General features: G+C 41.8%; 2 protein-coding genes across 15 annotated transcripts in view; one reads left to right on the top strand and one right to left on the bottom strand.

The window, feature by feature from the left end:
• NCF2 (neutrophil cytosolic factor 2) overlaps positions 1–6,800 on the top strand; it is a 33,046-nt gene extending 26,246 nt beyond the window's left edge. The window contains exons 14-15 of the mRNA XM_043923722.1: positions 3,637–3,814; positions 6,325–6,800. Of these exons, the coding sequence (XP_043779657.1) occupies positions 3,637–3,814; positions 6,325–6,428 (282 nt within the window). The 3' untranslated portion in view covers positions 6,429–6,800. The remainder of the gene's footprint in view (positions 1–3,636; positions 3,815–6,324) is intronic.
• Positions 6,801–7,803: 1,003 nt separating this feature from the next.
• Positions 7,804–26,395, bottom strand: part of SMG7 (SMG7 nonsense mediated mRNA decay factor) — a 78,283-nt gene continuing 59,691 nt past the window's right edge. For 3 of the 14 annotated variants that reach the window (XM_043923715.1, XM_043923705.1, XM_043923704.1), the window contains exons 11-23: positions 23,687–23,757; positions 22,002–22,062; positions 20,731–20,850; positions 19,624–20,050; positions 17,616–17,760; positions 16,763–17,145; positions 15,519–15,890; positions 14,628–14,777; positions 12,560–12,640; positions 11,914–12,073; positions 11,092–11,262; positions 10,836–10,981; positions 7,804–10,221 (exon numbers count right to left, since the gene is read on the bottom strand). In XM_043923715.1, coding sequence (XP_043779650.1) covers positions 10,108–10,221; positions 10,836–10,981; positions 11,092–11,262; positions 11,914–12,073; positions 12,560–12,640; positions 14,628–14,777; positions 15,519–15,890; positions 16,763–17,145; positions 17,616–17,760; positions 19,624–20,050; positions 20,731–20,850; positions 22,002–22,062; positions 23,687–23,757 — 2,401 coding nt within the window. In that variant the 3' untranslated portion in view covers positions 7,804–10,107. Of the gene's footprint in view, positions 10,270–10,835; positions 10,982–11,091; positions 11,263–11,913; positions 12,074–12,559; positions 12,641–14,627; positions 14,778–15,518; positions 15,891–16,762; positions 17,146–17,615; positions 17,761–19,623; positions 20,051–20,730; positions 20,851–22,001; positions 22,063–23,686; positions 23,758–26,395 lie in introns of all 14 variants that reach the window. The other 11 variants (XM_043923710.1, XM_043923707.1, XM_043923719.1 and 8 more) reach the window with 6 other exon arrangements.

Here is a 26,395-nt window from a genome sequence, read left to right as displayed (position 1 = left end):
TGCAGCTCTAGCATCCTCACCCGGGGTGCAGCTGGGAGAGGTTTTCCCACAAGAGCAGAGCAGGCCCAGGAGCCCACAGAAAGCTTCAGGGCCCTTCCATCTGCTGCCACACCTAAGGTTTAGCCTCGATCAAGCAAGGTTAGAATGGAGTCGCAGCGTGAGGCCGAGTTCACAGCCATTCTTCACCTTAAGTTTCCATGGGGAAGGACATTTGGGAGTGAAAAAAAAATTAGCGAGCATTTATTTCATGAAGATGACTTGCGTAACAACCTTCTACTAACAGCAAACATCTACTGAGAAGATCCTGTGTGCCAGACACTGTGCTAAGCGCACTCTGTGTATGAATTCTTAAAACCCCATAACTCTGAGGTACGTGTTGTTATCCTGTTTTATAACGTAGGTGACAAGGCAAAGTGAGGTCCCCCTGGCCAACATTACTCAGCGCCTGCCTGTACTCTTGAACAGGGCTCCCATCCTGTTAGGAGTCAGGCTGCACGGCAGGAGGTGAGCGGCCCGTTAGCAGGGGAAGCTTCATCTATGTTTATAGGTGTTCCCCATCACTTGCATTACTGCCTGAGCTCTGAAAGTGACAGTGAAAGTCGCTCAGTCATGTAACTCTTTGTGACCCCATGGACTCTATAGTCCATGGAATTCTCCAGGCCAGAATACTGGAGTGGGATCTTCTCCAGGGGATCTTCCCAACTCAGGGATCGAACCCAGGTCTCCCACATTGGGGGCAGATTCTTTACCAGCTGAGCCACCAAGGGAAGCCCAAGAATATTAGAGTGGGTAGCCTATCCCTTCTCCAGTGGATCTTCCCGACCCAGGAATCGAACCGCAGTCTCCTGCATTACAGGCAGATTCTTTACCAACTGAGCTATCAGGGAAGCCCACCTGAGTGCTCCTCCTATCAGATAAGCAGTGGCATTAGATTCTCATAGGAGCTCAAACCCTACTGTAAACTGCATGTGAAGGAACTAGATTGTGCACTCCTTATAATGATCATCCCGAAAGCATCCCAACCCCCCTAACCCCAGGTCTGTGTTAAAACTGTCATCCATGAAACTGGTTCCTGGCGCCAAAAAATGTTGGGGACTGCTGCTCTTGAACACGTCGATGTACTGACAGAAAAAGGGCAGGTTATCCATAGGCCCTGGGGTCTAGAAGAGTTAACTGACTCTCCAGTGAGAATGAAGGGAGTCAGGAGCAAAGTTCGAGGCTAGAAGTAGCAGCTACATGTTAGTACTCTTCGGCTTTGTCCCTCAGTCTCCCAAGGAAAGGTTGCCATTTCTTTTTGCTGTAGATGTTAATTTTCTCTCCCAACAATGGTCCTTGAAAATCATCCATCTGCTTTCTGTCAACAAAGTTTTTTGTCTTTTATGTCATATCAGATAAGTGGATTGTACAGTATATATATATTGTGTCTTAATAGTCCATTTCTTTTGAATGCTAAATGGTATTCCATTGTATGGATACCACAACTGGCTTATTCATTCAGCTGTTGGTGCACATTTGGGTTGTTTCCAGCGTTTGTCTAGTGACATTAATTCTTCAACAAACATTTGCCAGGCACTTACTGCTCTCTAGATAGGTACTGGAGATATAAAAACTAGCAAGACACAGGCCCTTTTTCATAAGGGGAAGAGCAAGCAGATGACTACAAAGCGTGTGTGCAGTAAACTGATGGAGACGCACAAATGCTTTACTCTGTTATGTACGAATTTATGTAACATCGGGAGGGTTTCTCACCCAAAAATGCTGGAGGGAAGTGGGACAAGTCTTCCTAGAGAAAATGATGCTGAAATTGTCTTGAAGCTTAGTCTGAAAATGGTGCATAGTAATTAGCAAGGTGGAGGAGGTTAGGGTGAATGTATTATATAGATGGAAAGAACCAGAGGGACGACCACAAGAATCAGCCCAGTGGGAAAGGGGGGCTCAGTGCTGTTGGACAGGGACAGTGGTGGGAAAGATGTTGGAAAGACCACAGGGCCAGATGGGGGTAGCCTTGGACACCACTGTGCTGGGTTGATACTGTGAGCAGGCAAGATGATAGTGAGGTCTTGCTCTGTATTGGTAATTTAAGGGGCACATGAGCAAGGCAGGGAAATCAGCTAGGCTGGCTGGTGAGCTTCCTCTGAGTAAGCAGCTCCCGACCCACAATAGGGAGGCTGGGGAGTCCTGACACAGAGACCATGAATCTGCAGTTCCCACTGCCCAAAGCTGCCAAGTGGGGTCCCACTGACACTTCAGTTCTTCCTCTTCTCATCTGTTTCCTGCTTTAGCCTTTGTCAGCTGTGGCATCTGCAGTTTTATCTGCCTAGGGGGTATAAAACTAAATAGCTCCTAAGGGAATCCTTGGTCAACTACTAATTTTCAGCCACAAATGGACTTTTGACACCATACAAATGCCCACAGCAGGAAAGCTATTCCAGACATGTAGGCCGTGGGCCCAGTGAGTCCTTCCTCCAAACCCTCATCCCCACAGCTGGGTAGGGGTTACTGCTCAGTTAGGGAAGGGTCTCCTTTGCACTCAAACCAAAGACAAACGTTTGATCGGGGGTGGGGGGCTGGAAATGGGAGGGGAAGAACTAAAGAGGATGGATCTGGAGGCAGGCCCTGTAGTAAACCCCACAAAGTAAACCTAGTGGTCAGGGTTCAGAAAATTGTCTCAGGAAGTGGAGCCACTGGAGCTGAGACTTCGGGTGCTTCTGGCTGAAAGACCCAGGACCCTAGGAGTGAGTGAGTGTCCATGCAAGGTGTCCCTTTCAAAGTTTGAAAGGTCACTTTAGGTTTTCCAATGATCTGTGTTTGGACTAACCCCTTCAGTTCTGTCTTGAAAGGATTCCTATTAGTTCAGCTCTAAATGTGAATTTGTTGTTCAGTTGTGTTTGACTGTACAACCCCATGGACTGCAGCACGCCAGGCTTCCCTGTCCTTCCCCATCTCCTGGAGTCTGCTCAGATTCACGTCCATCGAATTGGTGATGCTATCTATCCATCTCATCCTCTGCTGCCCCCTTCTCCTCTTGCCCTCAATCTTTCCCAGTATCAGGGTCTTTCCCAATGAGTCAGCTCTTCATATCAGGTGGCCCAAGTATTGGAGCTTCAGCTTCAGCATTACTTCACTGCAAAGGTTGATTTTGATGTTTTAAATTATTTTTTGTTGTTTTTGTTAATGATTGTTAACTCCCACAGGGAGTTCCTGATTAACAGCTTTGGGGTGGTGCAAATTTGCCTTTTTGTAACAAGGTGCTCAGTGTTATGGGTGCTGGGGAAAGGGTGCTGGATTTGGGAGTTAGGTTTGACTTTGGGTTCTGTCCCTTACCTGGGATTCAACCTGTTTCTCCATCCGAGAAAAATTAACAATTGTACCTATTCTACCTTTTTCAGGATTAACATAAGGTTTCACTAGCATTTTAAGAGGATCTACGGTCCTGCAGACCTTTTGGTTTCACTTACCCAACCATACAGTGTTCATAAAAGTACACACCAGGTCTATGCTAGGCACTGATCACAAACTTGGCTTTGAGTTTATATCCCAGGTGTTACATTGACATTTTGCTGATTGATTCCTTCAGTGATGTTCAATGTTCATGGCAGGAAGTTACGAAAACTAATAGTACCTTTACTATTTCAGGGTGACCAGGGCTTTCCAGAAGAACCCGAAGAAAGCAAAAAACCTGGTGCTAATAACCAGACAACAGAACCTGAGCTTAAGGAAGGGAGCAAAGTGGTCGCTCTCTTCAGTTACGAGGCTACCCAGCCAGAAGACCTGGAGTTCCTGGAAGGGGACGTAATCCTGGTGATATCAACGGGTAAGTGCTACTCCCAGAATATAGAAACTAATGTACACATTAGCAGCAATAAATACAAGGACAGAGAGAAGAAAACATCAGTCAGCTACAAACTTTAGCCAATGGTTTCAATTTCCTTTCCAGTTCTTAGTGGGAGAGAGCAAAACTGAGTGTTCACCTCTCCATCTGTTGCTCTCCTGGGCAGGGAAGCAACCAATGGCAGACTTCGGTCACAGATTAAAGACTGTTTTGGAAGCCATGGGTTCTCACACGGGAGTTAATGAATTGGAAGGGGGCTTCAACCACTTTGTGTTTGCACTGAGCCATGTCATACTGATGTTTTGCAAACTATAGGTCTTTAAATTGATGTACTTTTTGAAGATGAAGGAAAAAGAGCATACATTTTGCCTTAAAAAAACGATTCAGAATTGCTCTCTCTGGTGACTTCCCAGGTTGTTAGAAATCAAACACAGTAAAAATTAAAGTAAGTGAGGGTTCTAACTTACTGCTTCTCAAACTTAAGTATGCTCGTGCATCTTTTGTAATTTGTTAAATTCCTCTGACCCAGCGCCAAAAATTCTGATTCAGGTCTGGGGTGGGGCCCACTAATTTGCATTTTTAACAAGATTCCAGGTGATGCTGGTCTACTGACCATACTGAGAAGCAGCATTCTATTAATAACTCATGGTTTGACACTCTTTTTCTTTACCTGGTAACAAGAGTCAGAGCAAAAGTTTCACTCACATGGCTGAAATCTTGTACATTAGCAATGCAAAACAGTGAAAACAGAACACCATTATCAATTATAACAGAAAATTAAGAAATGAGAGGGAAAAATTTTGAAGTTAATGGGGGTGAAGAGTGAGTATACGACTGTAGCAACAATATAAGAAATGAAAAACAAACGGGAAAAAAAAAAAACAGGGAAAAAAAAAAAGAAAAAGAAAAACAAACAGGGTGCATGATCAATGTGTATATTCTAAAAGGGAGAATGGAAACTCAGTTTTAAGAGTTGGATTTAACTCCCCACACCATTTTTAAAGTGTCAACACCAAGCAACTGGCTAAATTTTTTTTTCAGGGGTGGGGATGAGATAAAGATGAACAAATGCTCTGAAAAGTCTTCTGGGTAGATATGGAGAGAAGGTGGTATACTCTTTACTGGGATTTGTATAGAAGTCTAAGTTGATTTAATTCAGGAAGTATCTATGTAAGATTTTGAAACTTTTATAACACACAGGGAAATAGAATTCAACATAAACATTGTGTAGGGCTAAGAGGTTGAGTTCAGTTGTATTCAACAATTATGAGATAGTTTCATTCCAAAAGTTTCTCAAATTTTAAATGTCAACCATCTGGGGAACTTGTTAAAATGGATTCTGAATCAGGTTTGGGGTGGGACCTGAGATTTGGCATTTCTAACAAGCTCCCAGGATCCAGCACAAATGCTGACACTCGTATCATAGAAGGGAGAATCAAGACAACAGTTTGCAATTAGAATTACCTTGGGTGAACTCGGATGCCCAGCTACACTCCACACTAATGGACAGTTTCTGGGGACAGGATCCAAGTACTACATGGTGCTGCTGTAATGTCTGATGGAGACATGTTACATCCAAAGATGAGCCTCTGATCTGAACAGCTTCTACAGTCTGTTGGATGGGCTCTAAAATAGGTCATAGCTACCTAAGGTGTCTGATATTTATTGGCAGAATGACCCCAAACAAGCTATTAATCTCTCGTGTCTTCTCAGAACCTAGACTGAGTTACGTTCCCCTGGAATGTAGCTTTCAACTCCACAGAAAATTTAAAATGGGGATATTGGTGGCTCAGAGGTCAAAGCGTCTGCCTGCAGTGCAGGAGACCCGGGTTTGATCCCTGAGTTGGGAAGATCCCCTGGAGAAGGAAATGGCAACCCACTCCAGTATTCTTGCCTGGAGAATCCCATGGAGGGAGAAGCCTGGTAGGCTACAGTCCATGGGGTCATAAAGAGTTAGACACGACTGAGTGACTTCACTTTGATACACTTTTGATTATCTATAACTGAGTTATGAAGTCTATGCACATACTTTATTAAAGTCTCAAAGAGGGGCTATGAAAATTCTTGTATTTTACAAACATGGACTGAACCCATCATTGCTCCAACTCACAATTCTTTGACCATTCACTAGTGAACAGTCATTATTAATCTATTTAACCAATGGCATATCCCTGTCCTGTAATCAAAACAAAGGTTCCCAACAAAGCTAAAACTCTATGTTAAAAAAAACCACCTCATACATAAGGATTCACTGTTCAATTTCTTTGGTAATTTTTTGAAGGCTCTACTTTTTCTGCATTTTACTTCTCTACAAAAACCAATAATGAGATAGCTCCTATGTTCACTCTTACCAGTCACTTTTCCAACACTGACTTTTCCCTGTCAGCACAACTGGGGGTGAAGAAGGACCAACATAAGTTCAATGTGGACTACTCGGGTGAGGGAATTCTATATTCATTTTAGAAGTCAACGTATATTTTTCCTTTTATCAGTGAATGAAGAATGGCTGGAAGGGGAGTGCAAAGGGAAGGTTGGCATTTTCCCCAAAGCTTTTGTTGAACAACATGCAACTACAGACTTGGAAAGCACGCCCTGAGGAGTCTAGGATGTTTCACAACCTACAACGTTGAAGAAAAGGAAGTACCATCATTTACAAGATTTAACATGCCTCTGCCATACATTCGAGACACCCCTCTGGAAGCATTAATTCATCTACTCTTCCGTTAAAACTTAACCTATTAGACGATGATGTAAGAACTTACAATGATTACCGTCAAGACAGGGAGGGGTGGTGGTCAGAAATGTCTAGAAGAGGAGGGTCTTCTAGGGTGCAGATAATCTGTTTCTTGCTCGGAGTGCTGGCTACTCAGATGTGTTTGGTTTGTGAAAATTCACCAAGTTGTATACTTACTGTTGGTACACTTCTCTACATATGTGATGCCTCAATAAAAAACTTACAAAAACATGATACCCAGAGTGCAGGCCCAAGACCTAAGTATAAAAATCCCCACTCCTACATCATTACTATCACAAATTCTCAGGGACCGAGGTAACTTAATAGGTAATTCAGAAGATGTGCGCATGCACGCCTACACACATGAAGCTAACATTTTCGGGATTAAAAGTCTCGCTGCTTAAACAGAACCTAGACTGAGTTATGTTCCCCTGGAATATAGCTTTTAATTTCACAGAAAATTAAAATACTGGAACTACATCCCTTGATTTCTTCTCATAGAGGACATCTGTTAAAGAGTATATGCCAACAGTGAGTATATGCCACTAATACTTGAGATGAAAAGCGGCCATGCTCAGGAAGCCAGTTGGTTAGTACTACCCTACTAGGTAACGTTTGTTTTTCAGGATTAACTTGGGTGAGCTTCCATAAATTCAAAAGGCTGGCCTTAATTCCCCTTCCTCTTGCGGAATATTCTGCTAACAATTTTTCAAGTGTGTAGGTGCTTATGAAAAGTACACTTAGGAGACAAACTGTAGACTGAATCAACATCAATGTGAAAACGCAGCTGGTGGGTGTGCGCGCACACACACAGGTGAGGTGCGGTGTTGGCTCCCTCACACAGCGAAGGCTGGCAGGATACTGCTGGAAATCGGGGAACACAACTTGGGGAAATACAACTCCACAGCAAAGAACACCAAATACTGTTGCTGCTCATCACAATGAGTTGAGTTTACTGGGCCAATAGGATACACGGTCTCTGAGCTGCCTTATTAAGGTAACAGTAAGGATAAAAATGCTGAGTTGTTGACTCCTTTGCATAAGCCATTCTTTATTAGAACCCATCCCTTTTTGTAATCCTGCACATCAGTTTGAAATATTACTAAAAGCAAAAATAACCCTGAAGCATATTCGGTTTTTGACCTTCTTTAGTTCCCCTAGATGACTTGTGAGTAGTTTAAATTTGTTAAGTTGGATTTTCTTTTAGGATAGGAAAGAAACAATCTCTACACAGATCTGGTTGGAGAGAACATGGTTTAATTAAAGGCAAAGCTGATTTCAGCAGCTGCAGGTCTTGCACAGACAGACCAAAACAAATAAACAAAAACAAAAGAAACACAAAAGAAAGTTTGCTACACAGAACCAGTTTCTGATGAAGATTCTCCTTTCCCTCCTCATTACTCCACACTGAGGATGATAAGGCGAGGAACCCCGCCCCAAGAGTCAAAAAACATTCCAAACACCAAATTCTCATGCAGAAATGGGGCTGCAGACAGGACGTGGGCACTGCGGGAGCGAGAGACGGCGAACCTGGTGGGCATGTCGAGGGTGCAAGAGTCGGTGACAGTTCAAACACTGGAATGTTGCAGCTGCCTGAATGCAGAGCTCAAACACACAAAGTGGGTAAAGGCAGCAGGGACGGAGGCTCGGGAGGGAGGGGACAGGAGGTCGGTGGTCACGGAGGAGGGGCTGGAGAGAAGCACAAAGGGTTTCATATTGCCATTGGGTGGGGGACTTCACCCTTTCAGACCTTTCAAAAAAAAAGAAACAACAAAAACAAAAAACCCCAAACACCATGTCAAACTAAAAGAGCAATAATGTAAGCATTCGGGACTCCAACCACTCTCTCGGAAGAGCAATGAGCATGAATCTCTCACCCCTTTTCATTGCTGGGGCTGCCCAGACTCCAGTGACGACCGGGGCTCCTGGATGTGCTTCGCTCTGTAGCTGTTTTCCAGCTCTTGGGCCCCACGCTAGCTCCACACACTCACACGCACCACCCTTCCCCTCCAGGGAGCAGATGGGCCAGTGTGCACACACACAAACACTCACACACACACACGCGCGCGAAGGAGAGCCCTCCCAGAAAACAAACCCTACCACTAGCACAGCAATTGGACATTTAGATTGTTTCCATAATTTCCCCTTAAAATATTACTTTTCCAGGAAATGACTATCAGAAATGCTGTCCTTCCGTTTCTACACAAGAAAAATCTTCAGTCCTCTTTCCTTCTAATAAATATCAGATAAAAAGTTTCTTTTCCTTTCTTCCACCTTTTCCAGAATGGACTCCGTTGTGTTTTCCTTCTGTGCCTGATGCACACGTGTCCGTGTCGCCTTGAATTTCACTCTGGAAGTGGAGGCTGGGAGACCACAGCCGGGCAAGGGCCTGGCCGCTCGGCAGGCCGTGCGCACGCTGCCACTTCCTTCCTCTTCAGACGGTCTTTTGGGCTCCAACTGCTGGCCCCCATGCTGTTGCTTCTTGGCGAGATGTTGTACACATTAGGAATAAAAACGATTACAGCACACAGCACAGGGTGGAAAGGGGGTGGAGGTCGGGACAGGAGGAGGTGGGTGGTAAGTAGGATGGGTGCACAAAAACCAACCAAACAAAAAGTAACCACACTGAAAGCTTCTACCTATTAAACTGTGTCAGGCCATGAATGGACTAGCCTGCCTGCTGTGGGACTCCTGCGACACTACCGTAAGATGGACAGCAGTCACAAGCGTTCCTTTAGAGCCCGACGGCAGTCCTTGGCTAGTCCAGCCCAGCACCACCAGCCATGCGGCATCCTCAACTGGGGCTCGAGCACCTACAGAGTGAAGGGCATTTCCGGCTGGAGTCTCCAGGCCAGAGGAGGGCCCACCAGAACCTTCTGAGTCAAAGTGGAGGCCGCGTCCTCTCCCTTATGGACCGTTTCCACGGGCTGAAGAGGTCGGTTTCCCCATCCTGTCACCACCGACCTCTCACAGGAGCAGTGCACGGGGTTTCCTTGCTACACACTGACTAGCAGAAGCACGTCTGTGTATGGAAGAATTCAGTGTGACATCTTACTACTGAGAGCAATAACAACAATAAAAGATGTTCAGGAGTCATTTCAACTACATTCTCAGTCAGCAAAGCAATCATTAATGGATTCCTATTTTATTCCCCAAAGAGGAAAAAAAAAAGGACTGAGAAGTTCCCATTGGCTTCTCCCATCTGCCTTCCCTTCTCAGCTTTCACTTCCCACGTGGCTGGGGACATGCACGATGGAGAAGGTGAGAGGCGGTGATACCAGGGAGCTGAGTGAGACAAACAGCAGTTCCTCTCTCCCTCCGGAAGGCCCCGGGGGGACGGAGAGTTCCTGATGGTTTTTTCTTTTTGTTGCACTGCGGACATTTCGTGCACACTCAGCGGGCTGGTGGAATACTTACACCCTCTCAACAGCGAGACACAGAAAAGAGGGCTGCCACCTGCAGGGGACTGTGTGGGTCAGTCCTGCAAACCCAACATGCCATGGTTTATGGAGCCTTCATTCCCAGGGTTGCCACTCTGGCCTCAGTGTGGAGGGTTCATGGTGCCTTGTCCCCGCTGCTGTTTCTGCTTCTGCTGCATTAACAGCTGCTCCAAAGCGGAAGGTCCAGGATGCATCATGGAACTGGACCAGATAGACTGAAAAACAGCCCAGAGCTTGTCAGCAGAGGTCAGATGCCTGGCTGTCTGAAAGGGATCGGATTTTCAATCCCAGCCAAACATAAAGGCATGTACGTCCCAAGGTCCCCAAACCCTGAAAAGATCCAGCTATTACAAGGAGTTGCTCTAAGACCAGGTCCTTCAAGATTGGCTATTTAGTTCTCATTAAGATCACTTTAAACCAGAAAAGGTGAAAGTATGTTTTCTATAAAGTCTTTTTACTAAAACTCAGCTCCATGTGAGAATAGACACTGTTTGTTTTAGGTAAACAAAACATTTATGAAATTAGATATCCTTCTTTTACTTGTTCAGAAAAGGAGTAAAGAAAATATTTCAAGATGAGTCAGAATTTTCTTAAATCTTAGAATCCAACTAAAAGCTTCATGTCTGTTCCCCTGAGGATACTGGTTTATCACTAGTGAATTAAAAAAAAAAATCCTTTTAAAGAATCTTATAATGCAGACCATGCTTCTAAGACTTTGCCAGATACATAGTGTGAATCAAACAATCCTAAGGGCCTTAAGAATAAGACTAGCTATTTACGTGAATGAAAGCAGAGACATCGCTTATGGCTCTTGCTCCTGTCCACTCACCTTTAGGCTTTCCATGAGGACAGCAGAAGAATCCTCCATGGAGGGGCCGTGGCCTGTCCAAGAGCCGCTTGGAGTGCTGGCCTGATGCCAACCGCTCTCAGAGGATGATGCTGCTGAGAGATAATCGATGCCAAACCCACCCATGGCTAGGAATGAAGAGAAAAGAATAATTCAAGATGTTCTATCACTGCCAAAGGTCCAGGAAGGACAGAGTATGTTAGTTCACTTCTACTAAGCAATAAAGACTGGATCTCACCTGGCTTATCAGTTTTCCAGCGGTCTGCAGTTCTCCTATCCCTGTTATCTGGAGTCCCAATGGGTCCAAAATTGGAGAATGGGACAGAATTGTGGTTGTGTGTTGGAGGGGAGCTTGGCAGGCTGCTTGGGTTGGAGGAATGAGGAGACTGGCTGGCTGGTGTTGAATGATCTATTGAATAACAGCAACGCAGGACATTAGAGATTTTCCACAAACACACCAAGAATGAAAGTTTCCAGTAGATCTGATCACTTAAATTCTCTTAAAAATAACCCCAGGGTTTCAGGAGAAAGGCAAAATAAAGGCCCCCAGAGGGACCCTACCAGATGCACTAGCCTGTCTTACTATACATGTCTAAGGCACGTTCCTTACCTTAAAAATAAAAATGTAGACGTTTCTGTCAAAAGTATGCATTGTTTTGGTGTGCCTGTTTCAGATAAGTATATACTGTTCTTCTCTATCAGAGCAGAATTGCCTAACCTTAAGAATTTCCCTGTAAAGAATGAATGTCTACAAATAAAACTAAGAAACAGTTGCAAACCTTAAGATAAAACTCCTATTTTTCTCCCTTACAACTGTGCTCATTACTGAGAATGTAAAACAGCTTTTCTAATAGCATTTATTATGTGAACCAGCTCATCAGGCTTTTTTACACCCCATTTTCCTTCAGAAGTTACTTTAAACAACAAATACCAACGACAACAATAACAAAAATAGTAGTAACAGAAGAAAACCACCAAATACATAAAATTACCAAACCACACTATCTCTTGAGTGTACGGGTAATAATGCAAGGTCTATAATTTAAAGATTAGTCAATACCTGAACTGGCAGGAAGAGATGGAGACCACGGAGTCCCTTCAAAAAGGGAGTACAATGATGTTTCCTGGGGAGCCATTGAGGGATTAAGTTCTGCTTTGGAGCTGGTTGTCAGGTTTTTCCCGTATACCTCATTGAACACACTGTTATTTGGGTATCGTTCCTGAAATACAATGACCACCAAGTTAACAAACTCACTCCAATGAAAGAAAATGTAGTGTTCATGCACGTGGATGCTTGATAGATCTTAAGACTTTCTTTGCAAGACAAACTTTTGAAGGCTTTTACTTCTGTTTCTTTCAGTTTTCCTGTTTCTTTTCATTTGCTTTTTACTTTCCCCCACCCTTTATCCTGCTCTATGTAAATCGCCCAGGTTAAAAAGTATTAATAATTTACATGGCTGAACAAGAGAGCCCCAAAGATTTTATTATTAATGAGAAGTTAAACAATTCAAATTTACAAAAGTCTCCAATATACCCTAATCAAAGCGGGGTGGGGGAGGGGTGAGGTGAGGAGGTGGAGGGGGTAAAATCAGATACCTGGAAAATACCAATATATGGAAGAGAAAAGAAAGAGAAAAACAGATGTATTGAGATAGACTGGGAAAGAAAATATTAGCCCACAGCAGGATGCCTCACTGTTTACACACCTGATTGAGGGAGAATCCGGTGAGGGACAGGAAAGAGGATGAATGTGACATGAGCTCTGAGGGCTTCTCCAGTAAGGATTTCTTCATAGTCCCAGAGGGAAAACAAAAGATAGTTAAATTAGGCCTTCTATTTTCTCAGTACTAATTTTAAGATACCATACAAGCAAAATAAAAGACCACAATTTAAGAATACCTGTATTGATCTCTTGTACAAATTAAAGCTTAGCAAGTATCAATTCAACTCGGATTAATTTTTATTAATACCACGGTCCCGCTAAGGGCCAGTCGTCACAGGTGAGTCAGACAGAACCCTCCTGATCAGTACTTCTAACTTAAGCACAGAGATCCTGGCAGGGACCCTGGAAACTGGCAGTACTGAGTATTCACTAGGTAAGAATCTCAGGAATCCCTTTGTCACCAGCTGTATTTAAAATACTCTCAAAACAAGATGCTGAACTGATCAAGCACTATTTTCTTCCTAATTTCTCCCCCCTTGCTAGAATTTTAAAAACACTGATATTAATGACTTTAAAAAAGCCTTTAGATCCATTTGACAACTGGTTTTGTTAGCACGGTTCCTAGGCAACTCTATTTGTGGTATGTATTCAAACACTTGCTAAAGTCAAGTTTACGTTTACTGGTCCTTAAGAAACTCATTGGTTTAAAAAAAAAAAGCTGAATCTCTGATGCTCACTATCACTGAACTGTTGGTCAACAAAGCATTTATTAAACACTTGCTACATGCAAGGCACTGCCACACACATGACATCATTAACAATGTTAAATATAGGAAGGGCTATAGTTAAGGTTTTTTTTTTACCCTGAAAAAATCCCACTACAAGACCCTCCCCCTTATTTCACCATTAGGTTCATTTCTAATGGAGAAGGTAAGCACAACAAGAATTAGGGGATTAGGAAACAAGTGAACAGAAACGTGCTCTGCCCTTAGGCCCTTAAGCCACCCCAGCAAAAAAAAAAAAAGAAAAAAAGAAGAACCAGCAAGAGAGGCAACCTGCAGAATGGACAGCTCGGCTGCCGGGCTGCCCACGAGCCCCGGGTGCTGCCGCTGCACCACTGCTGTTCGGGCGTCTGGGAGAGCTCTTATCTCTGCTAATTCGGGGAGGGCGGGGAGCGGGAGGTCTGCGTGGCCACTCACTCAGAAAAATTCTCAAGGGAATTTCAAGTGCTAGAGATGGCACTTTCTGTCAGGAGAGCCATTAAGCTTTTATTTCTAACACTAAACTCGGTGCACTTTAGTCTTGTGAACGTTTTCTTACCCTGTGTTTATGGGAAAGAAACAGCAAGAAAGTGGAACTCAGAAACGTTTTACACTTTATTAAGATGGTGTGCAGGGAGCGGGGGGAAAAAACCTCATAGCATACATCTTTCTTGCAGTTCCTGACCTCAGTAAAACATGGAAATAACGGCATCCTTTGAAATGCAGACTGGGATATAGAAGATTATTTTTAAAAGATACTACTAATCAATTCTTAGACCTTATCTTTGTGTTCACTCATTGATGGTACTCCAATCATGTTTTTAAAGAGTCCTCTTCATATTACAAATCTGGCTCTGAATTTAGATCAGGGCTCTTAGTTAAACAAACAGAAAAGAACCACTTACTGTTTAGTAAAATCAATCTAGAATCTTTTTATTCAGTAAAACATCTGGAACATTATTTCATTTCATATTTTGAATACATGAGGAAAACTCTCACTGTTCCTAAGCAAGATTAAATGACACCTAAAATTCCTGGGTCCAGGTGGAAATGACACCTGAAAAGGAAGTTAATTTCCCAGCATTACATCCTGTGTGTGCCCAGCCCTGCAGGATGCTTTCTGGATAACATATATTACAAAGCTACAAGATTTGGGGAAACTATGGGACAGAAAAGTTTTGCCATATTTTACTGTCATGTGAATGTTAGTTTGGGCAATCAGGAAATAAGCTTTAAAATTCTGTTAAAAAAAGGAAAGCCCTAGAAAGAAGAAACTACCTATTCTACTACAAAATCTCAGAAGAGAAGGTAGGGGTTACAGCAAGAAAAAGAATTATATCAAATACATACAAAGAGGCTTCGTCCAGGAAGAGAGGCGAGAGGCCCCAGCAGAGCTGGGTAAAGATCAGGAGGGTTAGAAAAAATCAGCTCTTCCTCTTCCTCCAAGGCAGCCAGACTCTTTAACAGGTCCGGAGGAAGCAGAGGGGAGCCTTTGGGGTCCTAGTGACAGAAAGGATCACAGTGAGATGCAATCAGGGATGACAAAAGCACAGTGGAGTAGTAGCATCATTAGGGAGATGAAGGCAGCTAAAGTCAAGGAGGAAGCTATAAGGAATAGTAAGACAGCATTATGCAAAGAGGAAAAGGCTTCGAAACACCAAAGCAAAGTGACACAAGGACAATGGGAAGGAAAGATCAAGAGAACAGAAAGAAGTAAAGACAGTGACAAACAGCAGAACATAAAAGGTTAATGTGGAGAGCCAGTGAAACAATGCAATGGAGCAAAGAGATTAGCGTATCTTGTGCTAAGAGAGAAACAGCTTTTTTTAAAAAGTTACCAACACACACCTGTTTCTCATGAGTAAAAAGGGCAAAGACAGGGAACTCCACTATCAAAGATGATGGGCTAAATTTGTTCCTCTCAGAAAGCCACTTGCTTAAATATGCAGTAAAACCTATTCTTAAATTTAGATGATTCAGCCCAACTGAGAGGAGCTTTGTCTCAGAATTCTCTAACATGCTGCCTTAACGATTTCTGCACATAGTCTCTCTGCCAGACCATCATGGGTCAACATCAGGAACAGCATTCTTCAGCTTCCCGAAATCTATGTGGTGTGAAGAAGGGACCAAGAGCTGCACCCACTTACTCAGTGGCGTTCTGTAGCACTAGTGAAATCAGAGGGACCTTTAAACATGTACGTGAGATCTCTGAAGTGCCTGGGGACAGGGAAGGACACGCACCTCAAATGGCATCCTGGGCACAGGGTCCTGCTCTGGACGGAAGACTCCCGGGGACCGTTTGCCCCTGCGGTCCACACTGGCTTGCTGTGCCATCACAGCTCTGTTATCGGCCGCGCTGTAGGAAGAGTCCCAGTAGAACTCCGGGATCTTGACTTCTGAGGGGGTATGGTTATATGGCTCCATGGGGAAAGGCTTCATTGTTTTCTCCAGAGGCTGCTGCTGCCTTACAGGCGGTTGCAACGACGGCTCAAACAGTTTTATGGGGTCTTGGGTTTGAAGGTAGTAGGGCTGTTTCACAGGCATGATTTTCCCTAATGGGCCTTGAACCTGAGGGGGATTCCACAGCTGTTTGGAGGCATCTGCCTGTTGATACTAAAAAAAGAGATGCCTGGTTCACTAAGATGAGGATAAAATGCAATGTTACTTCACTCAGGACTCAGAACTTGAGAGATTTTACCGCCAACAAAACTCTGGGTCATGCAGGTTTGTTTGTTCTTTAGGTTTCTCAATACAGAGCTTTCTGGGAACAGATTAAGGGCACTGAGTTCATATTCTCTTTCGATTCCAAAATTAAGAGGTTTAATAAATGAGGGTGTTGAGTGTGGGTGGGTGGGCGGGCGGGCGGGCATGCATCCATTTCCCCTTCTGCTCCAAGTGCTGCAGGATGATAATACTTAAGACTGGTGTCACAGTTCTCCTAACATCTCATCAAGAGCACGATTTTATTTCCCTTCTGTAGTTCAGGTTTATGGGAGATTATTTACAGAAAATCCCTTTCTATAAAGCTGACAAGCAGTAGCAGCAAGGTATGGTAGGTAATATCTATTCTCCTTTACAAAAGTAAAAAGAACTGAACTTTCCTAAACAGCAAAGACTGCTGTGTTCCCATAATCATTACAAGTCTAAGCAAAAAGTAGCTGAATGCTCTTTTTTTTTAAATTGGAGGATGACTGCATTACACTGTTGTATTGCTTTCTGCCATACAACAACCTGAATCAGCCGTAGGTATACATACGTCCCCTCCCTCCCACGTCCCACCCCCGCCCCGCCCCGCCCCATCTTACCTGCCCACCTCATTCCACCCTCACCAGGTTGAGCTCCCTGTGTTACAAAGCAACTTCCCATTAGCTCTCTATTTTACTGAGGGAGGTGGATTAACTAGTACTTTTAGTTAACTTGACACTGAATGATTTCAGGTGCTCCTCTCCTCACCTCAGCTGGAAGTACACACAACTGTAACTCACCTGCTGGAATCCAGAGTGGTGAGGCGGACTTTTCCCCAAAGCCGGCACAGCTTTTGTAGGGGACTGTTGCTGCTGAGCTAGAGCTTGAACCTGCAGCTGGCTTGCAGTCTGTGCTGTTGGCGGAGCTGGTAGAGGTGGGAGGGGCTGCTGGGAAGGTGGCTGAGGCTGTTGAGGTCCCTGGGTCACTGGCCCTGGTCCGGAGGGCCGTTGCTGGCTGTAAGGAATGTGGGACTGTTTCCCAGCTTGCACCTGGTTTCCTGCTGGAGAGTGAGCTGTAGGCTGAAGAAAGGTTCCTGGGACAGAAACACCAGCTGGGAAGGTGTAACCTGAGCCCATAGAAAATGCCACAGGAGGGGGGATAACATATGTTGGGGGCGGGAACCCTTCAAAATAGAAGAACATTGTTTTAGTTCTAAGGAAACTTGGAAAATGAAAGACAAAAATTAGTCATTTGGGGCTGGGGTGGAGAAGAGGTTATCTAATAAATCATGAAAGACAGGGATCCATCAAGTAAGACTCATCAAGTGTCAACCTTTAACCTGATTTCAAGAATTAAATACAGATTACTGCCTGCTACTTCTATCCACTGAGGCAACTGGAATGTCCTAAAGGTTTCTCAGATGCCATGTTTAGTGACAGGAATTCCTTCATAATAACAAGCATGCATTTGTACATAAACTACAGGTAAATGGCTTAAAAATAATTGAAATATTAGGGAAAAGAGAACTTTCTTTACACTTTCTAATATTAGGGGTTTAGTAATGTCCCTCAGAGTCTAGAATTTCTCAGCAGGTGAACAGACACTCCTACACAGATGGAGTTCAACAGACGACATTACAAAACATATATTTACCTGGCCGGCTGGGAAGAGGAGGGAAGGCTCCAGGGTGATGAATGGGGATGAACTGGGAGTTACTTGCTTGACTTGGGGTTTGAGTTACAGGTGTTTTCCTGGCTTCAGACACTGGAGTCTTTCTTAACTCTGTCTGAGATTTTACCTATGACCAACCAGAAGCAAGACTATCTATAATAATCTGAAACTCAAATGAGACAGAAAGCAGCACCTACTCTAACAAAGGATTTAAAACCCTATACTATGTTAAAAAAAAAAAAAAAAGAGTAAAGTATATGCTGAAGATAATTCACTTCACCTAAATTAAAAATGGGAAAATCAAATTATTTAAATAGACCCAAAAGCTGTAAGGGCTTAGTTTTACTCGTATAGTTATTTTGCTTTCACAAAATCACATAAGTATGAAATATGGAAAAGGCCTGAGAACTCATTTGTTTTACAAAGGAGACACCCGATGCCAACAGGCTGAAAAAGATGCCTATTATCATAAGCCAATGTCACGGGCCCCAGGGCCCTGTATTCTCATTCATTAAGAACATGAATTGATAATGACCACTAGCTCACAGATGAGACACTCTGGCCCTCAGTGTAACTTCATCTGGGAGGCTTTAAAGGTGGCCTCAGTGTAACTTCATCGGGGAGGCTTTAAAGGTATCATCAGTCAAGCATCCACCCTCCACCCTGCAACCCTACCACCCCTAGAATAAATGAGGATACTTTCAGCAGTAAAAAAATCAGGCCTGAGATCCCACACGTGGAGCCAGAGAAGCAGATGCCATATGCACTGCTCAAGTAATACAAAGATGAGTAAAATGAGGAAAACTGGCAGCATTTAATAGAAAACTTAGGATGAGGTACAGAGGGTGGTGATACATTGATTATTGTCAGGCTTTTTTAAAGCATAGATACTCAGGCTTAAAAGGGATGAGACACTGGAAGAGATTTCATTTTCCTGGACCTTTCTGGGAGGCAGTTTCAGAGAATGAAGGCAGAGCAGGCAGGAAATAGCTGAACTCTTTACCCCTAAAACACTGATCTCTGGCTTTACAGTTCTTTTGGGGTTTTTTCCTTGCCTTTCCCCAACACATCTCACTCTCTCTGTGCCTTTCCTCAATTTCTACCATGTTTTTCTCTGTTTCTCCCCCTACTATTAATATTAAAATGGAACTATTATGTTCTTTCCCCAAAAAAACCTTGTAAGGGAAATACACTATAGGTACTGTTTATCTGAAAGTAGCTTTCAAAAATGTAAGATTCCTCATGCCTACTGTAAATAAATACATTTGCCAAAATGTGTTTAATGAATCAAATGGCTACAAACATTGGTGGTATTAATAAGACCAGCACAGAGTAAAGACCTTTTTGTTTATATGAAATCATCTGTATCTCTTTGGAAAGATACATACATATATATATATAAACAAGTCACAAATAACTGAGTAGTGTTTATCTTTCCCCAGCAGGAGACTTGGATTCTTGCTTTACAAATTCCCATGAGCCAGGATAACACTGAGGTTATACAATGCTACTGACTGGGGCAGATAGAAATGTCAAGGAAAATCTTTTTCCAAAAATGTATTTCATTTTGTATAGTGAATCTGGGAAAACAAAACAAAACACCACTGTGTAAGCCTTAACATACTCAGCTCTGTGGGATCTATAGAGATCTCAAATTTTAAAAAAATAGCAGTTATAGCTCCCAAAGAAAATGGAATTACTTGTGAAATTGATAGTTCTGCAACTGGTCTCATTTCCTACCACTTAAACTGGAGAGAACTGACAAAGATGTCCAATCAGGTTAAGATTTTTTCACTCACATTACAATTTCTGTGAACTGACAAGAGTATAGATCTACCATAGTTCTTCATATTACCTTACTATGCAGCCTTCTTAGAGTGCACTGAAGCTTCCAGAATAGCCAGTTCTCAAGGGTTTAGGAACGAAATGAAAAATCTTGCCTTTTGTGTGAGCCTTCCTCTACCTGCTTTATAGTTCAAATACAGCTTACCTGCACTGCCACATTCTGCTCTCCTGTTTCCTGTAACTTTTCTAAGGTGCATTTCTTGGTTTCTGTTTTCCTCTTGGTGGTGTCCTTCTTTCCATCATTCTTAGTTACAGTTACTCCTTTGCTACAGTCCCTTCTCACCTCTTTGGGAGGAAAACTTCTTCCTTGGTCTCTGTTCACTTCTCGTGGCTTAATGTTCTCTTTGAAGGTGACCACTGGTTTCTCTCCTGTGTCACAGTTGTTGCTTAGATTTCGGCCTGTAGACAGCACTGATTTCAGTCCTGGATTCCCATCAGCAGCCAGGGACTCTATGATGGTTGTGTCTTGCAGAATGAGGTTCTCTTTGGCTTCACTGGGGTCTTCCAGTATTAACTCTGGGATTTCTGTGATAAACAACAATTTCCCTACCTCATTTTCACACTGAATCAGCCTAAAAAAGTAAAAATAAATCCATATATGAAAAACATAAATCTAAAAAACAGTAACAGCTGAACTTTGTATGGGTCCCACAGCCTTAAAATGTGGGAAACAGCAGGATGCAATAGCGTGGATTTGGGGAACATAAACAGCAGTTCTGTAGAAACTCACATTCTCATTATCCCACCTCCCACCACACATCACCATAACACACGCCTAGGCCCTTTTAATGTTTTTCTAGTAAGTATAGCTAAATTTGCTCAGCATGTTTTAAGCACAAGACACTAGACTAGGCCCTTGAAGTTCCTATTTTATAGGTGTGAAAACTGAAGCTCAGAGATGCCACAAGCATCATCCTGGTCTGTCTTGACTGAAACTGACCACCATGCATGCCCCTGTCAACACAAATCACCATAACTGTGAATATACAATTTAGCTAAGATTTATACAGATGTTTATAAATTGGAGAAGCAGCTCATGATAAATAAGGGAGACCTCTAAAAGAGGCAGTGTAATGAGAGGACAGAATTAAAGAGATTCCAAAGATCACTAGGGTCATAATCTGACGCTGTGTTCCCAACCTTTTGACTTAAGAGTTTATAATTAAAAAAAGAGAAAAAGTTTATAATCAATAGCTTTATACCAAAGTGTAAAACTCATATGGGGTATGTGTATATATCTGATGAGGAATACCTTGGCTGATTATCTGCAATCCATTTGCCTATAGAGATCAAACGCTGCTGTCGTATTTGTCGTTGCTGACCCTCTTTGTCTCCTGTAATACCCTGATGACCTTTGGAAAAATCCAAGTTCCTAAAATTGACATAAGCAAATTATAGAAAATTAAACCTAATGAACTGCAATGGCTTCAGATTTTTCCATATAGGTTAGCTATTTGCTGTAATTAGCTGCATTTGCTTGAACTTATTTATACTCCTAAAGACTGTAAATACCACAAAACAAAGCAATATTAATGTGATATTTTTATTTATATTTCACTTTCTCATGGAGGAGTTGAAATAAATCACAATGTTTTATTAGGGATGACTTTTTTTTTTTTTAAAGAAGAATAACGTTTTCGTTTAACAGTAAGCTCACATTGTAAGTAACTTACTTCAAACAACCATGGCAATGCTAGAGTCTCTGAGATATCTAGTCTAACAGAGTATTATCTATTAACCTCAAGGTGGCCCAATCTAAATCAGAAAAAAATGAACACATACCATAAAGTATACAGAGCAAAAAACTCATTGACATTAGAAAAGTAAGTCAACCTAAAAAATAAGGGTTTTTCAAATTTTTCATTAAGCTATCTCAAAAAAAAACAAACAAAAAAAGCAGCAGCAGTATCGAAGAACTTCCAGGCAGTAGGTCAGAAACCGAGGATACACAGATAAATAAGTCCCCCTACCTTAAGGAACAAATAATTATGATTTAATCCAAAGCAATAAAAGCTAAACAAAGAATAAGAGAAGCATTATAAAAGAAACATCACAGTCTTCTGATAAGCTTTGAAAAGGTTCACAAAGTAAGAGATGCCTGACCCGGACCCTGGACAAGTATGGTTAAGAGCTTACAGATTAGTAAGGGAAGGACGAAAGAGGAATGTGAATGTTCCAGGCACAGCATGAACAAAGTTTTGGAGGAATAAAAATACAGAGCTATTCAAGTACAGGTCACAGTTTATGTGTAACATTTAACTATTGGAGGGGAAGAGGGTGAAAGTCGCAGGAAATATGGCTGAAAAACTAAGCTTTTGGACATCAAGATGAAAAAGATACTTTAACAACTAGGGATGTGTAAATTGAAGTTTTCTGTACTAGTAATGGGGCATCATCAAATCTGTACTTTATAATTGCAGAAGCAGAGTAAAAGCAGACTAGGTAAGGAGAGAACTTTTAAGTAGGGAAGCATATTAGGAAGCTTTTTTATACTCTAGGTAAACAGTGACGAAGGCCACCTACCTGAAAGAAGGTCTCAAAGCCAAGAATCCTTGTAACTCAAACTCCTCTGGAAGTGGTGTTGCTAGAGAAGGGCAGAAATCAAGACTTGTAAATATTTTAATTAAAATATTATTGTTCAGCAGGATATTGCTTCCTATATTAAAAAAAGAATATTTTCTAGATAGAAAGAAAGATTAATGCTCATAGTTCTCTGTTCCTCTTTATAGTTACTGTGATTAAAAAAAACTTACCTGTCAAGCCCCTACCTGTGGCCTCTGAGCCCGTGACATTGCCCTCATACTCACCTACGACTCAAGGCTATTTTTTCCCCTAGCAGCCTTAAAAATTCATAGCTCAATCCATTAATCACAATGTTTAGATTACCTCCTTGTTAACTCAAAGCACTGAATATCAACATTACATCACCCAGGAGCTTGTAAGAAATACAGAATCTTGGGCACTATCCCAAACCTACAGAATCATAATCTGCATTTTAACAAGATCCCTAGTGATTCATTTGCAAATATGACACTTGAGGGGCACTGATCTAATGGAAGAAAGATAATCAGAAAGGGGTCACTACACTTTGTTCAGTGCAGTGCTGCTTACAACGGGGCAAGGTTTTAAGCAAATGGATAATGATTAAAGGAATTATGGCATAGCCACAGGATGGAATATTAAACAGCCTTTAAAAAATCATGTTCCAAAATGTTTAAATGACGAAGATAAATGCTAACGGTATCTCATTAAATTTACAAAGCAGGTATGTGTGTGTGTGTGTGTTAGTGGCTTAGTCGTGTCCAACTCCCCAGGGACTGTAGCCTGCCAGGCTCCTCTGTCCATGGGATTCTCCAGGCAAGAAGAGTGGAGTGGGTTGCCATTTCCTTCTCTAGGGGATCTTCCAGACCCAGGGATCAAACCCAGGTCTCCTGTATGGCAGGCAGATTCTTTACCCTCTGAGCTATAAGGAAGTCCAAGCTGTAACTATATCACATAGCTCTAACGATGTGATATCAATCACATGCAGGTATGTTTATGTACACATAAGTAAAAGCCTCAAAGAAAACAGAGTATCATGAATAGTACAGAGAGTATTTATGTATGAGAGAACTAAGGGGGACTTGTGTTCTTTATGTTTGTATGTCCCAAATGTCCTGATAAGCAAGTATAATTTTGACAGAGTAATGTTCACATTAATTCCTCAAAAAAATAACTAGTAAGAATGAGGAAGAAGGGAAGATGGAAAGAATCTGAAAACAGTACTCTCTGGACTTCTGTTCAAATGAAGCAGAACAGGAGAATAAGCTGAGAGAACTACAAGAGGATTATTACCTCTATTTCCACCCACTTAACCAATGCAAAGCACAAAGTCTCCTCTGAGATACTGAATTTAAAGTTAAACACTTAAGAACAAAACCTTGTTTTTCTCTGGCCTTAAGCCCACTATTTACTTCCTTTGTGGCTCAGCTGGTAAAGAACCTGCCTGCAATGTGGGAGACCTAGGTTCAATCCCTGGGTTGGAAAGATTCCCTGGAGAAGGGGAAAGGCTACCCACTCCAATACTCTGGCCTGGAGAATTCCATGGACTATATATAGCCCATGGGGTCGCAAACAGTCGGACACAATTGAGTGATTTTCACTCTCACTAAGCCCACTATTAGTGATGGAGAACAATGTCAGCAACACAAGGTTAAGGGAGCCCTTACCATTAGTACTTGAAAGATCTTCTTCATGGGGATGGAAACTGTTCAGAAGAGAAATTAGCCATGGCCAAATGCTGTAAATTAAACAGATAGTTCAGACTTTATTTTTGCATGAGAAACCAGAATGCTAATAAGCCACAAAAATGTTACCAATAGGACCTAGACAATGTATTTTTCTCTTGGTTTGGCATTTTAAATGCTGTATGATTTCCTAAAATGTAATCCCTAATGTGTCTAGATAAGATACACCAGAAGGGCCAAACTTCCGTAACAGAGAACTACTACTGCAGATCGGTCCCCAGGTTCCTAATTTAACAATTAGAAAAACTGATTTGTCAGTTTTATTCATTGAAAATGGATATTTACTGAGAAACCTTTGACCAGAGAAACAGCACATTATGTTTTTATAGTTTTCACATACATTATCAGTTATGGAACCCATTACTAGTTCTTAATCTGTGACAGGGGATGTGGTTACATCATAGTCAAATCACATTCAAAGTGATGAATATGCCTTTTTCTTTATGGTATAAAAAAGTTCACACATTGTTGTAATGTCCTTACCTCTGTTTCGTAACACCAAATCTTTGCCAAAGTTTGCAAAATATTAAAAAATATTCTTAATAGTTAAAATATTAAAAATAATTACAATCTACTTAAGATAATATTAAGATTTTCTAGAAATATGTAACCACCAATGTTGGTAAAAAAGTGTGGCTTAAAAAAAAATTAAAAAAGGCCCAGGGTGAGTTGCCCAGGATAGAGAGATTGGATGCGCATCACCACATCAGAGAAAAAACCTTGAAGCTGACAGCTGTACACTTTAAAATATGGGAACATGCTACTTTATATATAAGTGAATAATACAGAAAAAATATACAAGGAAACATTGAAGAATACATGTCTGCTACAAGCCTCTGGGGATGTAACAAATTAAGAGACAGCTGAAAAGGAAGGTTAATAACCTAAAAAGGAATGCTAGACTAGAACAATGTCTCTATGCAACAAATATGAGATCTCAAAAGAAAGACAAAAAAGAGAATAAAAAATGACTTAATTATACACTGCTTTCCCCCACTGTGGGTTACTTAAGTCTAACTCTGCTTTCTACGAAGGAAAAAAAAAAAAAACACTCTTTCATGCACTTATCAATTTAAGAGAACATGTTCTCAAAAAAGTATAGAAGAAAACAAGTTCTAGAAATGATAATGGTTAAAGGCAAGAAACTGAAGGTTACCTGAAGTTCAGAAAATTGTTTTTTCCCTCATTTAAAAGATATGACGATTATTACACCTTGATGTATCAGACCAATTAGGAAAATCTTCAGTTTTAGAGAAATATCCCAAACTAGCTGAAAATCAGTAATAACATAATTTAAGATAAAATAAAATACCTAATACCTGCAAGGACATAATTCTAAAGATCCCAATAAATCTGAGCGAAGGGAGGGAGAAGAGTAAAGGATATGGAAGAAAAAGGAAAAAAGTTTGAAAATAAAGCTCTCTCTCCTGGTTGAATATCCTCTGCAATGGTAAGAATGCACAGGGAGCCCCTGGCAGCCTCGGTTAGGACTCGGGGCTGTTGCTGCTGTGACCCAGCTTCGATACTGGTGGGGGAACGAAGATCCTGCAACTATGTGGCACAGCGAAAATGAAACTAGAAAAGAAAAGAAGTGGGAACGCACAGAATGGGCCTAAAAGCTCACTCACTGTACAGGAACAAAAAAAGAAACAAAATAAAAATATCAATGCCTTTTCCATAACATTACTAATACAACACACTGAACCAAACACAAGTTCTGAAGTAGACATGAGAAGGAAAAAGGTATAGCTTCTGGTTAAGAAAAGAAACTCTGTGGAAGAAAACACTACCTAAAATATAACTTACTAAGAGCTGTGTTGGCATGAAAAAGAGAAGTGGAGTATGCTGCGCTTATGTTGCTAAACTCCGTTCAAGACAATACCAAAAATGAAGGGGCTTAAAGTGAGATTTGAGGGGAGGAGAGGTAAGACAAGCACAAGGTAAGAGGGATCATGGGGTCCTGAATGTGGCTAGGACATTTTTCAGGTTGTGACCTTGGTCAATATGTAGATGCTGAGCCACCAAGTAGAAATTTCAGAGACTCTCTCAATATCCATCATCAAAATATGCAGGCGAGAAGCTTCCCACTCACTGCAAAGCCTTACTGGAAGTATTTATTCTATTGTTGTTTAGGGGCTAAGTCATGTCTGACTCTTTAGTGAACCCACGGACTGTAACCTGCCAGGCTCCTTTGACAATGGGATTTTCCAGGCAAGAATAGTGGAGTGGGCTGCCATTTCCTTCTCTAGGGGACCTTTCTGACCAGGGATTGAAACTGCGGCTCCTGCATTGGCAGATGAGTTCTTTACCGATGAGCCGACAGGGAAGCCCATTTATCCCTATGGCCAAACGTAAGCTGAAAGCTTTCATCTGTCACTGTATAATGAATAATTCCTGAGAACTGTCAGGAATATTATGAGTAGAAATTACATGGAAAATCATGAGAGCCAAAATAACATCCAATCCTCTATGCTTCAAACAAATGTAACTCAAATTGGGTGTTACTGAAAGTCAACATCAAACAGCTTAGTTAAAAAAAAGAATGGAAGAAGTAAAGAAATCTCTTCCCTTCAATTCCTAAACAGAAAATTGGGGCGTACTGTAATGAATAAGAAATAAACTATTTCATTT

This window comes from Cervus elaphus, chromosome 14 (assembly GCF_910594005.1).
Source record: "Cervus elaphus chromosome 14, mCerEla1.1, whole genome shotgun sequence".
Classification (NCBI taxonomy): Eukaryota; Metazoa; Chordata; class Mammalia; order Artiodactyla; family Cervidae; genus Cervus; species Cervus elaphus.
This window is presented reverse-complemented; position numbering and strand designations above follow the sequence as displayed.